Here is a 12288-nt window from a genome sequence, read left to right on the forward strand (position 1 = left end):
ACAGCTAGTGGTCACCGAGGGTCGTGCTGTCAAAGCGCCTGGAAGCCCCACGAGGGTTTCCTGGATACCCCCAGGCGCACCTGTCCCTGTGAGACGCAAGCCCGGGTCTCCTGAGGCCACCCCGTCTCCCTCCTCCCGCCAGCAACTCCCGGCGGTGGAGTAGCCCTCACAGCACACACACCTTCCAAGAGGGGTCTGTGTGAAAACGCACTACGAGCAAACAGGTTTCTACAGAGGGACAGAGATGGCGGAAAAGAGGGGAGGGCTAGACAGGCAGAGATGGGGGAAAGGAGAAAGAGACGGAGAACGAATTCTACTTTAGAGAAGAGGAGGAAAAAAAGAAAGAAAAAATTTCCATAGTGCCCTATAGTCCCCACACGTGCACGGAATGTCTAATCTTAACTTTTCAAGGCAGGATGTTAACAAAGCTTGTATTTTTGCCCTGCATTGTAACTTGGCCTTATCACAGTGTAAAGGGTGGGGAGATTGTCCTAAATTATGTCCAGGCAGCCCCCCTGGATCCATGGATTAAGAGATTAAAGGAGACCACTGGGCAAGGCCTCCTCTTTCCCCTTCATATTCCTGGTATGATAATTGCTTAAACTGATTTGCACTTTCACAAAAGCTCGCAGGACGCTTTGTAGCTCGAACAGAACAGACGAGGTTTCTCTATCAATGGAAATAAAACTGATTAATGCAGCCTATCAGGATAAGAAGCAAATGAAGCATGCAAAAACAACCTCGTACCCCCAGAAGGGGGAAGGAGGGAGGGAAAAAAAGCTAAGTTTCCTCCAAGTCTGATTACAACTTTTTCTTTAATGTTAAAATTAAGAGTTGAAGGTTTCTCGGAACGCTTGCCTTATAAGGCTGCTGAGGCCCTTGGGCTCGGCCCATCACCTTTGGCAGATTGGAGCCAGGGAGAGAAGGAAAGAAAGGAAGGAAAAGTAAGACTTGTACTTCGGGGTTTAAAGTCAGAAAGTTTAGAAGTTGCAAGATTCTGATTCTGCTACATGTTTTCCCCAATATTCTGGGAGAGTAGTCTTCAATGTGCAACTACATGTCCAGTATTTTTTTAATAACTAGAAGTTAAGAGAAGTAAGCATTTTAACCCAAAGTTCAAACTAAACTCCCTCAGTAGGGCATACAATGGGCAAAGGTCTGGTTGGAAAACTTTTCTCCCATCCCTTTTCTGAAGGACTTAAGTTTTCCTAATCTTCTCCCTTCTCCACCCTCATCTTTCTTTAAAATGCCTGAGAATCCACCAAAGTGGCCCTTTTGTGGGTGAGGAGCCTGGGTTTCTTGAGCCTAGTTGGGGAAGGACCACACTCAAATTACTGAGATACATTTTTAAAGATCCACTTCAATTTCCCAAGACGACTACTCTGAGGGCATATTGATAAATCTTTATTGACAAAATATGACATTGACATACTTCTTGGAAGTATATAGTGTGTTAGAATTCTAACAAATTAACACAAAACACAAAAATATTTACATTCTGGTATAGAAGACATTAAGGAAGCATTTGTCACTCTCTTTAGTAAGTCTATGATCTTGGAATAGAAACTCAGTGCTTGAAAACTTGCCGCCGTGTGCTTGGCCACACTTAACATCATCCCCGCTAACTACAGTCCTTCAGTTTTTGCAATAGATAGATTTAAAGTTTGGAATAGCCATTGCAGTGAATGGTTGAACTCGGCCAATTTCTCCAACCACTAAAAGGAGAAGTTTGCATCAGGGTTTTAAGCCTCAGGATGTTAGGAAAGGGAATGTCCAAGAAATATAATTAATTTAGGGTTTTTTTTTTCCAGTACAAGTCCTGACTCTTTTTGTGGGCACCCTCCCCCACCACCCCCAGCCCCCCGTCATCCTGCTCCCCGTTTCTCTGTAAGAGGACACTATCGCTGAGCCTACTTCATTTAGCTTGCACAATCACTTTGACATCAGAAGGTATCAAAAATTGTTTACAGACTGCACATTTCTTGGGGAAAAAAATCAAAATAAAAAGCACACAGAACCTGTCTTTAAAACGAAAAGAAAATTACAATTCATTTCGGTCTTTAAACACCATTCGCCCAACAACTGCTACATGCATTTCAAGGTTTTGAAACAGGTGTGGGATGGGGCTAGACATGGAATTTTCATTTGTTATTACTAATTATTTTTAAAGATGGGGGGAACACAGCGAAGTGCAAAAAAAAAAAAAAAAAGTCCTGTGCCTGGTTGGGTCGTGCTTTTTATCATCATCATTATCATTTTTTAAGTGGACTGTGATAAACGGAATACCTGCCAATCATCTTGTCTTCCCGGTTTGGTGTTTGACTGACAGCTCCCCTTGTCAGAGTGCACGTTCAGCTCTTGCTCTCTCTCTCACCCTCTCTTTCTCTCCCTCCCTCCCTCTTTCTCCTTCTCTCTGTCTCTCTCACTCACTCAGCTGCCTCTTTAGACGAGGGTCGCTTGTTGATGAAGGAGCCTCCATCCTCTGCCATCTTGGCACGGCCTCGGGTTGGGACCCTGTGCCCTCGCTGTCCAAAGTCTTCGCGGCATGCTGCTGCTCCCTCCGATTCCCTCTCCCTTTCTCAGTGAACGTGTATGCGGTCTGTTTTTGTTTTGTAGGGTTTTTTTCCTTCTCCACCTCTCCCTGTCTCTCTTTTGCTCCATGTTGTCCGTTTCTGTGGGGTTAGGTTTGTGTTTTTAATCATCTGAGGTCACATCTATTTCCTCCGGACTCGCCTGCTTGGTGGCGATTCTCCACCGGTTAATATGGTGCGTCCCTTTTTTCTTTTGTTGCGAATCTGAGCCTTCTTCCTCCAGCTTCTGCCTTTTGAACTTTGTTCTTCGGTTCTGAAACCATACTTTTACCTGCGGGTGAGAGGCCGATGGGGTGCGTTAGTTCTTTCAGAGCACCCTTCTATCAAGTGCCTGATCCTTTCACCCAGCCCAGACTCCAGTTCCAGACTCAGCAAAGATCCAGTCTCCCAGATGCAAGTCCTAAGGTCCAGCCTCCCCAAGGCCTGCCCTCAGGGAGCAGGGCCCTTAGTGCCTGGTGGAAAAGAAGCCCAGCTCCCTGCCCTTCTGAGCCTTCCTGAAGAGCCTTTCCCCAGGGCCCTGCGGCCCGCAGTGCACTGAGTCCCCTCTCTCCTGGCCCTGCACATGGCATCTATATCCCGCAGAGAGCAAAGCCTTGCAAAGCATGGGAAGCCCCTACAAAAATAGTAAGTGATTAAAAATAAAAAGAGACATGTCCCTAACTCCCTCCAGCAAGCCAGTGCAAGGGAGACCTCAGTCCACCGCTGCTGCAGCTTCCCTCAGGGCCCAATGTGCTTTCTATTTTCTGCTGATCTGGGCAGTGTTTCCTAAATATAGCGTCTTCTCTTCGTGGCGGGGGCCCTGGGTAGGCGATCAGGGTTTGCCTGCGCTGCATCCTCCCTGCGGGGGATTCTCACAGGTGAGCAGGAAGGGGATAGGGCTGGAAGAGGCCAGGAGGGGCATGGAGTGTGCAGGCCTCCAGACCAACACAGCTGTACCTTTATAGCTAGGAAAATGGGTTCAAAACTGAAAGCTTCTGAAAGACCGTCAGTTACACGGAAAGTAAGAGAGAAACTAAGAGGAGGGGAGATGACAGCAAGCTCCCTCTTCCCTCCTCCTAAGCAGCCCCGGAACAGGCTGTTGGTCACACAGCCTCAGACCCCAGTCCCATCACTTCCCACCAGGGTGGGGCTGGAGGCTGGGCCTAACCAGAGTGGCTCTGAGAGGTCTTAGGAGCAATGAGGTGGGAGTCAGCTGCCATCCCATGGGCCCCTGGGAAAGCTGAGTGGTGGGACCTCATTCAGCCAGCAGACAGTAACAAGGTCCAATCTTCCCAGCAGGGGGGTACAGGTAAGGGAGATGGCAGAGACTGCACCTCTGATACCATCTCCCCACAACTCCTATCCTATCTGGATAACAGTACCCTAGCTCAGTGCCAGTCCCTGGACCCCTGGGGTCCACTCCATTCCCTCCTTTGAGGCCGCTGGTCGGTCCGTCTTGCTCTCCCGGAAAGCCTCAGTCCCCCAAAGTGCTCCGTGAAAAAGCTGAGCGGGAACAAGGCTGAATTTAATTTGCTTTGAGTTTGCTAATTGAGGGGGAGGACGGTTCATTTCTCCCCGGCGCTGGCCCAAGGCGCGCGTCGGTGCGCTCGGGGCTTGACACGCACACAAAGACTCCAGGCAGCGTGGGCAGCGAGGCGGACAAAGACCACCGCCGCCTCGGCTGTCCAGGAGAAATCAGCCGGGCCGCGCCTTGTGCCGGGCTCCGCACAAACCCGCCAGGCCCTCCTCGGTTTTGGGGTGGGGAACATGTTTTAAAACAAAGGGCTCGACCTCTCTGCGCTGCCCAGGAAAAGTGTTACAACTTAATCTGCCCAAAAACGTTACTGTTTGCTGGGAACTTTGACCCCACCCTGCGGCTCCGTGTACAGTAGCGCCTACTGTAGTCCTAAACCCCCTCCCCACCCTGGGATAAGCCCAAGCCAGGCCCGCCCAGGGACCCTGCTGTGCAGAAGGCCTGTGCCCTGAGGCAGACCCTCTCTCTGCAGCCTCCCAGCTTTATTTCTCTGATGTAGAGTACACACAGGACGCTTGCCCTCCACCTTCTGATCGCCCATCTCCTTCAGCGAAGTCACTGGAGCCGACGGTGTGAGCCATGGGCTGGTAGTCGCTCAGAACTCATCTTTAACCCACATCCTGTCCTTACCAGTCTCCAGCCCCAAACACCCAGAAACCCCACTGTGCTCTCCCTCTTCCTGGACCCCAGCAGGGTCCTCATACTCTCACCAAAAGTCTCACCAGAAATGCAGGGATGTCTTAGCCAGGACATGTCCAACTGGACAGAGAAACAACTCGGCGCGTTTCCCCAGAACCTGGGGCAGGTTGGCACTTACAGCCCCTTTCTGGAACCCAACAAAGCCAAGCACCTTGAGACATACATCCCGAGCCCAGGCGTGGAACCAGCTACCAGGACCTGTGCGGAAGGCCCTCACAGAGCTCCGTGCTCATGGGTGTGCTTGAGAGCCAGATTTGGGGTGGGGGCGCACGCCCAGATGGGTCCCTCGCGCCCGGGCCGCACTCACCTGAGTTTCCGTGAGGCTGAGGCTATGTGCCAACTGCTTCCTTTCGGCGCCCACCACGTAGTGATTCTTCTCAAAGGCGTGTTCCAGCCTTAGAAGCTGGGACGGGGAGAAGGCGGTTCGGATCCGCTTGGGCTTTCGGGCCAGCGCGTTGTGCAAAAGGAAACTCTCGGGGCTAGTGTCGTTCCCTGCGGGGAGCACAGCAGAAATCCCATTAGGGGGGCTGCTCTGACCCGAGCCGCGCACTTCTCCCGAGCCGGGCTGGCCAGTCACCGCGCTCAGGGCCTTCGCATAGCTGGCGCCGCTCGACCTGCGGGGGTCGGTGGTCCTCCCAAGGGCTCACGAAGGGAACGCCGGCTCAGCTGCCCGGCCCGCAACGCTGGATGTCCACCTGTGCGGCACCCAACCAGCCGCTGCCCCGGCGGGACCAGTCCCCCAGGCTCCTGACCTCGGCCGGCTCCGCAGCCGCCCTGGCGCCGCGGGCCTCGCCACCTCCTCGCCGGGCGCTGTGGGCAGGGGAGGGAGCCGCAGAGCCTGGCCGGGGGATTGGCGCCCACAGCCCGAAGAAACGACTTTCTCTTCTTTCTAACCTCTCGGGGAACTTTGACCCAGGGTGGAAAGGCGGCGGGCTGCTCTCCAGAGTTTTCTTGGAGATTTATTTTTTAATTATTTGTTTTGTTGCCCCTCCGGAAAAGTACAGAGGCGGAGCGAGTCGTTGCAGCCCGATCGGGACAGAAATCTCGCCTGCGGGTGCGCCCAGCTACAGCCGCTGCTGCCTCTGGAGAACTGGGCTCCGGGGCTCCCGGCTCCGGAGAACTAGAAGAGAAACGCGAGCGAAGAGATCGAAACCCGGGGCGGGGGGGGGTTACCGAGTTGCAGACACCGCCGGGACAGTCTGAAACTCAGGAAGATCCCAGCGGCTCCGGGTCTGGTGGGGGGACCATGAGCATGACTGATAGAGAATGAGGAAGGGCAACCCTAAACTTTTCGAGCAAAGCCTCAGAGTTTTGGGTTCACTCATTAGGATAGGAAATCGATTCACCGAAAACCCAAACAAAGAAAAACAAACCGACAGCCCAGGCAGGATGCGGGCAAATCTAGTTCGGGAATAAGGGTAAAAGGTTTTTCTTTTTTTTCTTCCTTTAGTTTGATTTTTTTAAATATGGGGAGGGGGGTGACATCTACCCGACTCTAGGCTCCGGCAGGAACGCAATGGGTTAATGAATGGACAAGCCGCGGAGTATTGGAGTATTGATCGGCTGCCGCCGGAGGTAGATTTTTCACCGACTCCGATCGGTAAACTATCCCTTTTTCTGAAGTTGTAACTCTCCTCCTCCCACCCCGTACCCAGAGAAAAACAAGTCAAAAATCTCAATAAATGAAAACACGCGAACAGATATTTCCCTCTAAGACAGTTTCTGACCAGGTTCTTTTTTTTTTTTTTTTTTTAAGAAAGAAAAACAAAAACCAGACCAAACCTGCCTTCCCGCTGTGGCTGCTCGGCGCCCCAATTAAGCAGGTCGCGGCGAGAGCGCCGAGCCCTGGAGCTTTCCTCCCGCACGGGTTCCCGCCCCTCCCCAGGCCTCCGAAAAGCCGGAAAGAAAAAACAAATCCCATACTTTTCGCCGGGGGCGCGAGGGTCCTCTCGCCTCCAGAAGAGGGTGGAAGACCAAGAAGTGGTGGGTCTGGACTGAAGGGGCGCAAAGTGGGTGGTGAACAGGGTCGAACGCAGTCGAAAGCAAGCCTGGCGGCCGAGTCCTGTCCGCGCCCCTCGGAGCCAGGACGGTTGGGGGCATTGCCGATGGTACCAGGAGCCTGGGGACCCCGCAGGCTCTGGGCCCCGCGGCGCCGGGCACGCACAGCCTGCTCGGATACAAGCGCACTGGGGGACAACTTCTCCATTCGCACCCCTTCCCAAAGGGTCAAGCAGACCGCAGGCTATCACTTCAAACCGGTCGTAGCTTAGGAGACTGGGGATCCACACCACCACCGGCCGCGCGCCGCCTAGTTTCCCAACAGGGCGCGCTGGCCCGCAAGCCGGAGAAACCTCCGCCCAGGCCTTGCCAAGCGCCCACCCGGAGCAGGCCGGGGGCAGTAAAGGATGCGGCGGGAACGGCGCTCTGCAGTTCCGCGACGTGGCACGTACCTTGGAAGCGATGACCCAGATATCGGTAGCGGTGGATGAGCCAGGGGTAGAAGGTGGACGGATCCCGCTGCTGCGAGGCGAAGAGGGGGTGTGGCGAGTGCGAAGAGGGTAGGGGGTGGGCGGCCAGGGCGTGCGGCGGCGGCACCGGGTGCACTGGCACGGCGGGGTTGGGCGGGTGCGAGACCGCCTCGGCGAACACCAAGTCCGGGTTGGAGTAGACGCCCCTACCGGCGGCGGCGGCTGCGGCCGAGTGGAAGCCGTTGAGGAACGGATTTATGGGGCTGGAGTTAGCGTAGCTGAGTGCCGCGGGACGGATGGGGTCCTCGGAGCGCGAGGCGGGCAGGGGACTGTCCTTGGCCACCAGCGACTCGATGGTGAAGCAGCGCTTGGGCGCCGGCTGGAACATGCTGCGCCGAGGAGCGGGCGCCCTGGGCTCCCAGCTCCCGGCGACCGCCGCACGCTGCCTCCGCCGCCCGCTGCCCGCGGCGAGGACGGACTAGAATTGGGGACTCGTTTGTTTGGGGTGGGGGTGGGGGGAGGAAGGGAAGAAAGAAAGGAAAGGAAAGGAAAAAGGAAAGGAGGGGGGAGGGAGAGGGAGAGGCAAAGCCGAGGATCCAGAGAATCTTGCACCAAACGCGCCCAACCTGAAGAGAGGGGGGAAAATCCTTCCAGAAGAATTTGCAGGCGTGGATTGGGGTAATTTTTTTTTCTTTTTTTTTTTCTTTCTTTTTTTTTTTTTTTTTTTTTTTTTGGCGAGATGGCGTGGGGGGATCGGAGTTAGAGGCAGGGGGGAGAAGGGGGGAAAGTTCTCGGGGGAGGCAAAAAAAAAAAGTTTTTTCTCCTCTGCAAAAGGCGGGCAGGGCGCCCTAAGTCCAAGGACAATCCATGGAAGTGTTCGCTTCTTCACAAGTTGTGCAAACGATTTGTTAGTTCATGAGCCTAATTAGTGCGGGGATCACATAAACAGCTTCCTCCGAAGCCTGGTAAATGGCTTGATGATTGGTCGCTATTACTCGCCCTGAGGTGGAAGGGGGGAGACTCTTTAAAGTGCGTCAGAGGGAGGTGAGCGCCTGGGAACCCGGAGGCCTGGATCCCGGCCGAGTGGAACGGAGTCGGCGCCGCCGCCGCCTCGGCCGAGCCTGCCGCAGCCCGCCGGGCCGCCTGACTTCTCCGCGCCTTCGCCCCTCGCTCCCAGCTCACTCGCTCCTGCGGCGCCCGCTGCAGCTTCTCCTCCTCCTTCGCCTCCTCCTCTTCCTCCGGTTTCTTCTTCTCCTCCTCCTCTTCTTCCTCCTCCTCCTCTTCTTCCTCCTCCTCCTCTTCTTCCTCCTCCTCTTTCCCCACCTACTCCCCCTCAGCCACCGCCTCCTCCTCCACCAGCACCACTCCCTCCGGGGCACCCCGGTCCCTGCAGAGTCCCTGGCCGGCGCCGCCTCCGCTGCGGCCCCCTGAATCCGGAGCCTGCTGAGCCCAAGCTGGTAGGACAGACGGACAAACAGATTCCTTTCGCCTAGCGCTCCGCCGCGGCTGCCTTACGCGGCCCTGCGTCGGGGGAACTGGGATCGTCCCAGGAGCACCGCGAGGGTAAGCGGGCGGGGGCTGATTCCTGGGCTAAAGGCGCTGTTCGGTTATACCAATCCCCACCCTTAGCAAAACTCCCAGCGATTTCCTAGGCCAGGAGGGATCCTGGAGTGGGGGGTGCGGGGTCCTCCCACCCCACCAACCACGCTTAGCCTCGAGGTCCCAGGGTCGGTGCGTTCGGGAGTCTAGACCCGGCTCGTTCGTTTGCGAGTTGAGACCGGGAGCTGCCGACCCCGCTGAAGCAGTGGGCTTCCAACTCGCTCCCGCTCTCGCCCCACGGTCTCCAGCGTTTTCTGTCTGGGAGGGTGCTCACCTCCTTCCCCAAAACAATTCCTTCTGGAATATCTGGGAGCGGTAGTCCGAGGTCAGGGGAGAGCCTGATGTGGTGCTACCGTACTATTATGGTTCCGACGTAATTATTTTTGTTACTGTGGTCAATGTTATTATTATTATGGATGCTATTATTTTATTATTATTATTTCTATTATTATGCCATCTGTTGTCCCGGGGAGGGGGGGGTTGCTGTGCAAACCCAGTGCAACTAGGGATTATGGATCGTTTCTCCGGTCCCAGGCCGTGTCCGCATTTTCGAGCTCGCCTTCGGTTTTGGGATGATTTTAGGACCGAATTCCCTCGTCCCCATTGGCTCGCGCGGCGGCATAATTATGATCACATCCCCAGGCTGCTGGCGCTGCTCTCTGTTTATTGGTGGTTAAAGATCTATTATCTATTCATCAGCCGCCTCTTTTTTCCTTTTTTTCTTTTTACCATTACATTCTTCTAAAGTGAAGTACCAGCAGGTATTTTGCACGTTTACAATTAATGATAATAATAAAAAAAAAAGTCTAGCGTCCTTTAAAACTATTACTCTCAGGCCCCTGTCATTTCTCCTAAGAATGCAGAAATGCCTGTGTTTGGTGACTAGGTTGCCGTGAGACCTGGGAGAAGCCAATGGGAATGGGGGGAGAAGAATGAAGTCCACCGTGAGCCAGGCTGCACTGCCACCAGAAGCATAGTTGAGGGGACAGGTTTCAGGACAAGCTACCTGCTTCCTCCCTTGGTTTCATCTACTGTATATTTATGTTTGTGTCAATTACTCCTTTATTCCAGATAAAATGTTGTGTTGGGGCAGGTGTCCAAAAACCTCTTTTGGGAAACCAGGCAAGAGAGGAGTTGGGAGCAGTGTTTTCTGGGGTCGTCAGGGCACCAGAGAGATTCGTGGGGAACTGGCAGAGATCATCTTTGTTGCCCCCACTCCACACCTTCCCAGGGAACATACATACACATCTTCACACTAGACAGGTGTGCGCCTCAGCTTTGCCCTTACAGTGGGAGACACCTCCTTCTCCCTTAGGCTTCGAAGCTCTGGGCTGGGGTCCTGGCCCAGTATTGTCCCTCTGTCAGTTCCAGGTGACTTTGCTTTCTCCTCCTCCTCTTTTTCCAGGCCCAAAGATTCTGGGCTTTGAATCCAGCCCTTGGGGTGGGGGTGCATTTAAAGATGCACCTCCCTTGGGCCTGGACCACTGTCCCCCAAAATATTGTCTGCAGTTTGGAAATCTCTCTCTCAATTAGGCTGTGGGGTTAGAGGCCTCTCCTCTCCTAGGCCAGCAGGGAGCCTGAAGGCATGGCAGAGTGGGGAGGTCTTTTGGCTGTGCCCAGTCAGTAAGCCCAGGGTGGAGCTAGAGGTCCGCCCTCGGGTTTTTGAGGCTGGAAACAAACACCCAGCTTAGGGAGACTATGGATCCAGAATCCTGGCAAGCAGGAGAGGGCACCTTTCATGCAAGCTTCAGAAGGAGGACTGGAGGGCCAGGCTCTGGCAGTGCCCTCAGGCCAGACCCTCCAAATTCAGCCTGAGACTCAGGGGTTGCAAACTGGAGCCACTGAAAGCTCCACCCTTAGTGATCTTGGGTGGGGGCATAAAAGTCATTGACCTTGAGGGCATGGGGAATCCAGTTTGTCTGGGAGATAGATGGTTTGAGACCCAGATGGTTTGCGATGTATAAGGGTGATGGGTGCCTTCCCTCTTTTAAAACTTGCAGCCCTGGGTGCTAAGGTGCAGTCATTATTCCCTTAACCAGGACATTGTTGGACTGGAGACGGACCCCTCAGCCTTCTGCCCCAGGCAGGGACATTTGGCTGTAGTAGAGGGTAGAGTGCTACACAGTCCCCACTTTAGTCAGTTGGCATCCTCTGTGGGCCACCCGCCTTTTATAAACTGTCCTTCTGTGGCCAGGTTTACCCCAAGGGCTCTAGCTAGCCAACAGGTAGGCATGGGTAAAGGGGAAGCGGGGTCTGAGGTCTGGTGTCCCCCTTCCTGAAGGCAGCGGGGCATGCTAGTTCCTCTGCTCCAAGTGCTACTAGACCCAAGCTGCTCTCCAGCCCCTTGAAGGAGAAGTGGGTTTCTAGTGAGTCGGGCAGTTCGGAACCCCAGAAGCTGGGTAATCTATGCTAATTCATGCACTTGGCCTGAGGAGCCCAGGAAGGTTCATGGGGTCTAGCCCCAATGTGCAGGGAAATTAACTAGGATAGTAACTCATTAACCAGAGTGGCCAGTGGAGGCGTGCCAGGGCACTGGGCACTGTGGTCTGGACTGGACTCTGAGCTCCTAGATGGCACAGCTGCCCTGCTGCTCAACTTTACTTGTGGATTTAGGCCTTGCAGAATACGACCACCTTTGTTCCTTAGCTGCCCATGGAGTGGGTGTTTGGTTAAGTAGCCCTGCGTGGAGTGGGAGATGTGGGGATTTCTGAGGCTCCAGCTTAGAGCAAGGGGCTTCCTCCCTCTGTCCTATGTGTGCCCCAAGCCACTGCTGCCTCTTGGGCTCTGTAGACTGAGGAATCTACCTTTGCAGGTAGCTGGACTAGCAGACACATTCAAACGTTCTAATTCCGAATCTGTCACTGAATGACCTTGGGCAACATGGAAACCTCCCGACCTCATTTTGTCATATGTAAAAATACAGCCAATGTAGTCGGAGTAGCACTCGACTTGTTTTGGAGGATGATAGAACTATCCTACTTCCTGATTGTGGTGGTATTTATATGATTCTATATGTTTTTCAAAACTCACAGAACCGTACATTACAAAGGGTGAGTTTTACTATATGTAATTATACTTTAATACACCTGCCCCCATCCCCCAAGATGAGAGACTTGCATTTACAGCTTAAGTGTGTGACCTTGGGTAAGTTACCTAACTTCTCTGTGCCTCTGTTTCCTCTTCTCTGAAATGGGAATAAATAATAGTACCTTTGCTTTGGGTTTGTTCAATGACATAAACAAAGCTAAGTGCTTAGACAGTGTCTGGCACATAATGAACTAGGGACTTCAAAGGAGCAAAGGGCAGTGCTTCTCCATCGCTGCGCTCCGTGCTAGGCCTGTGAGGTACCTGGGGTGGGTGCATGGCCTCCTGCAACTGAGAATAGGTGTGTGGGAGCTGTCTGGGGTCGCCACCTATG

The 12288-nt window shown here is 53.9% G+C and overlaps 1 protein-coding gene and 1 long non-coding RNA gene across 3 annotated transcripts in view; one reads left to right on the plus strand and one right to left on the minus strand.

Moving 5' to 3' along the window:
- Positions 1 to 1383: 1383 nt before the first annotated feature.
- LOC105467505 (empty spiracles homeobox 2) lies at positions 1384 to 8324 on the minus strand. 2 transcript variants are annotated; one of them, XM_011717134.2, is made up of 3 exons: positions 7254 to 8324; positions 5111 to 5295; positions 1384 to 2862 (listed from the first exon to the last, which is right to left on the minus strand). In XM_011717134.2, exons 1-3 carry the CDS (start codon positions 7657 to 7659, stop codon positions 2695 to 2697), a joined length of 759 nt encoding a protein of 252 aa, XP_011715436.1. In that variant the 5' UTR covers positions 7660 to 8324; the 3' UTR covers positions 1384 to 2694. The 2 variants fall into 2 exon arrangements, with proteins under 2 accessions (XP_011715436.1, XP_011715443.1); XM_011717141.2 differs by lacking the exon at positions 5111 to 5295 and having other exon boundaries at positions 7254 to 8264.
- A 221-nt stretch (positions 8325 to 8545) lies between these two features.
- LOC105467496 (uncharacterized) overlaps positions 8546 to 12288 on the plus strand; it is a 56614-nt gene continuing 52871 nt past the window's right edge. Inside the window, exon 1 of the long non-coding RNA XR_978927.3 lies at positions 8546 to 8834. This is a non-coding gene — a long non-coding RNA (uncharacterized lncRNA). The remainder of the gene's footprint in view (positions 8835 to 12288) is intronic.

The sequence above is a fragment of the Macaca nemestrina genome, chromosome 9, assembly GCF_043159975.1.
Source record: "Macaca nemestrina isolate mMacNem1 chromosome 9, mMacNem.hap1, whole genome shotgun sequence".
In the NCBI taxonomy this organism is placed as follows: Eukaryota; Metazoa; Chordata; class Mammalia; order Primates; family Cercopithecidae; genus Macaca; species Macaca nemestrina.

Bases quoted from the DNA above. Each gene is read 5' to 3' on its own strand.
- LOC105467505 (XM_011717134.2), bottom strand. From the start codon at position 7,659: ATGTTCCAGCCGGCGCCCAAGCGCTGCTTCACCATCGAGTCGCTGGTG. The intron at 5,296-7,253 runs GTACGTGCCACG...TGCTCCCCGCAG, and splicing joins TCTGGGTCATCGCTTCCAAG to GGAACGACACTAGCCCCGAG. The intron at 2,863-5,110 runs GTGAGTGCGGCC...TCTCACCCGCAG, and splicing joins TCAGCCTCACGGAAACTCAG to GTAAAAGTATGGTTTCAGAA.